The sequence below is a fragment of the Sinocyclocheilus rhinocerous genome, unplaced genomic scaffold (genome assembly GCF_001515625.1).
Source record: "Sinocyclocheilus rhinocerous isolate Xijiao unplaced genomic scaffold, SAMN03320098_v1.1 scaffold555, whole genome shotgun sequence".
In the NCBI taxonomy this organism is placed as follows: domain Eukaryota; kingdom Metazoa; phylum Chordata; class Actinopteri; order Cypriniformes; family Cyprinidae; genus Sinocyclocheilus; species Sinocyclocheilus rhinocerous.
The window spans coordinates 735,673-738,957 of record NW_015629527.1 but is presented as its reverse complement, the minus strand read 5'-3'; the positions used below and the strand labels follow the sequence as shown (position 1 = coordinate 738,957).

Here is a 3,285-nt window from a genome sequence, read left to right as displayed (position 1 = left end):
CGGAGATGGAATGGTTTTGCCGCCGCCTCCCCCTCCTCCTCCTCTGCCCCTCCCAGGAAACAGAAGCTCCTCCCCCTGCTCATCCTCAGGCCCGCCCACCATGCCTTCCTTCCCATCAGGAGCCGTTTCGTCGCCGCCCACTCACTCGGGTCACGAGGTCAAGCGGTATCCATCCAACCTTCCGCCAATCAGCGACGCCCGCAGCGTTCTATTGGAGGCCATCCGTAAAGGTAGGCGGAGTTTCACTCAAGTTCACTTAGTATGTGCAAATCAGGTATCTGTCCAAAATCTACACTACAAATAGTTGCACAGTACAATATAATTATACATATTTTATTTTGTAATTATTATTCTATACCTACAATCAATAAGTTTCTACAGTATTTTCATGGCTGATTTGATTACGTCAATCGCAATGCATCATGGGATTCCCGTCTAAACTTTTAATACACGGAAAGCTAAATTTAGAAAAGGTAGCATACTGCTCTATTTCTGCCATATCTTTATATATTTTAATATGCTAGTATGCTATACTAAATTCAGCCCGTATTTGTCTTTTTTACTATTTTTATTTTGCTCCGAATCAAACATTTTATTGTTGTGATTAATCTCAGAACACTTTTTTTTTTCTAAAAAGAAAATGAATGGAAAAAATAAGTAGATCAAGTAGATCTTTTTGTGGTTTTTCATGTGTCTAAATTACATATTCAGATATTTATTAGGATATTTATTAAAAGCTCCAAACCTTTTGGCCCCAAATTAAATTTTTTATGTAGTTTAGTTTACAACTTTATTCATTTCTGTGGCAATCAGATGCTATATATATAGCATCTGATTATATATTCATTAAATATATTTTATATTTTAAATGTTTATAATTTTATTAAATATATTTCAACACATTTTTTCAACACATTAAAAATGTATATATAAGTAATAAAAATGTTTAAAGGCATAATAAAAACGTATGCATTAATATAATTAAAAATTGCAATTAAAAAGAATAAAATATTATAAATATATTGTGAATATATGTAATTTATAAATTTGTGTAATAAAAAATATAATTAATAAAATGATCAATGCAATTAAAATGTAACTTATAAATTAATACAATAAAAAACATAATTAATAAAAATTGTGAATAAAATAAATGTAATTAATAAATGAATATAATAAAAACATATACAATTAATAAAAATTACTAATGCAATAAATAACCGCAAGTAATAAATTAATACAATTAAAATAAATAATTAATTACAAATTATAAATTCAATAAATCAATTGAAGTAACAAATTTAAATAGCATTAATAAAATATTATAAATGCGTTAAATGAAAATATTAAATTAGTATAATTTAAAATATATAATTAAAAATGTAGAAGCATCAGTCAAAGAAATAACTTTGGATTGCGAGCTCTAGAACAGGCAGCAAATTAAATATTTCATTTGCTTGATCTTATATAAATGGTAAATCACGGCGCTTGCAACGCCAAGGTCATGAGTTCGATTCCCAGAGAAAGCAAGAAGTGATGAAATGTAAATGTGCACCTTGAATGCAACGTCACTAAAATGCATAAACGCAAACGTGAGCATAACGTTTGCATTTATGCATTTTATTGATGCATTTATGCAATGTCAATAAAATATATAAATGCAAACGTTATGCTCACGTTTGCATTTATGCATTTTATTGACATTGCATAAATGCATCAATAAAATGCATAAATAAAATGCATAAATGCAATGTCAATAAAATGCATAAATGCAAACGTGAGCATAACGAGCTCAACCTCGGTGTCTCAGGGATCCAGCTGAGGAAGGTGGAGGAGCAGCGGGAACAAGAGGCCAAACACGAGCGCGTGGGGAACGACGTGGCCACAATCCTGTCGCGCCGCATCGCGGTGGAGTACAGCGACTCCGAAGACGAGGACGAGTTCGACGAGGTCGACTGGATGGAATGAGAGAAAGACGAACGTCACGGGATCAAGAGTTTCATGAAATCTCAGCTAACCTTCTTCCCAATAACAGTTTTCCCACAAACACTCTCCGATCAGTCGCAGTCTAATTCAGGAAACATCGGGACTGCAGACGACTGTATTCCATGTTCCCAGAATGCTTTGCTTTAATGTTTTTTAACCACTTGTTGTGCAGTTGATGAATGAAAATAACCATGTTGGGGTTTTTTTATCTGTCATATTTCTTTCATTTGAATTCGTCCGTCTTTTATTCTCAATAGGAACAACAAAAGCGGTTGGTTTGTTGTTATAGTTCAGCGTGAGAGACGACAGCGGCCTCTTCTGGTCACGACAGGAACGTCTCAATGTGTCATATCAGAATGTGAAGGATGATTATTATACTTTCTATATATCATCTAAACCGTTCTTCCATTTCAGAGATGTGATGTTTGATGTCATTTTGTGCTTGTGATGGACAAAGTCAAAGGAAAAAAATGAAGGAACGTTTTTATTAACTTGTCAAGATGACTTAAAATACACGAGTGAATCTCTTGTCCAGGTTATATTTCACCTCACAATGAAAAATTTTACAAAATTAATTAAAAAATTTAATTTCCCATTAAGAAAATGCATTTTAATTTTTTTTTTCTCTTTTTAAATTTAATTAAAAAATTTATTTTTTTTTGCATTGTGATCTTGCATTTTGTTGTGCATATACATTCAAACACACACGTGTGTGTGTGTGTGTATGTATGTATATATATATATATATATATATATATATATAATTTATTTATTAATTTGGAGGAAAAATGTGTTGAAATATATTTAATTAAAATATATTTAAATATTATATAATATATAAACACACAAATATATAGGTTATATTCTATAAATATTCATTTAAAAAAATTATAAATAATTGTTAAAATATTTAAAATAATTTTTCCTCCAGATTAATAAATATACATTAAATTCTAAAATGGTAATTTAGCCCTAAAATGGGCTTAATTTTCTTTTTCTTTTTTTTCTTTTTTATTTTATGATACTTTTTCTAAATGATTTCTTTGATTTAAGGGTGAAATGTGACATGTTTTCATGAGATTAATCCACTGAAATGTCGACGCCTTCCCATAAAGGTCAAACAAAAAACATTGTGGCCTTTTTCTTTCTGAGGTCTATAAATTGTAGTTTATTGCATTTCTCAATTTACGAACAAAATAAAATTGTAATAATTGTTTGCCAAAACGTGAGAACAGACCTAGTCATATTTCAAACCAGACTTCGTGAGTGAACAAGAGATAAACGCTCGTCGTCTGTGTG

The 3,285-nt window shown here is 30.8% G+C and overlaps 1 protein-coding gene across 1 annotated transcript in view; it reads left to right on the top strand.

The window, feature by feature from the left end:
* The window catches only part of LOC107739187 (wiskott-Aldrich syndrome protein family member 1-like), a 42,809-nt gene extending 40,235 nt beyond the window's left edge, over positions 1–2,574 (top strand). The window contains exons 9-10 of the mRNA XM_016551213.1: positions 6–230; positions 1,811–2,574. Of these exons, the coding sequence (XP_016406699.1) occupies positions 6–230; positions 1,811–1,968 (383 nt within the window). The 3' untranslated portion in view covers positions 1,969–2,574. The remainder of the gene's footprint in view (positions 1–5; positions 231–1,810) is intronic.
* The last annotated feature ends 711 nt before the right edge of the window (positions 2,575–3,285 follow it).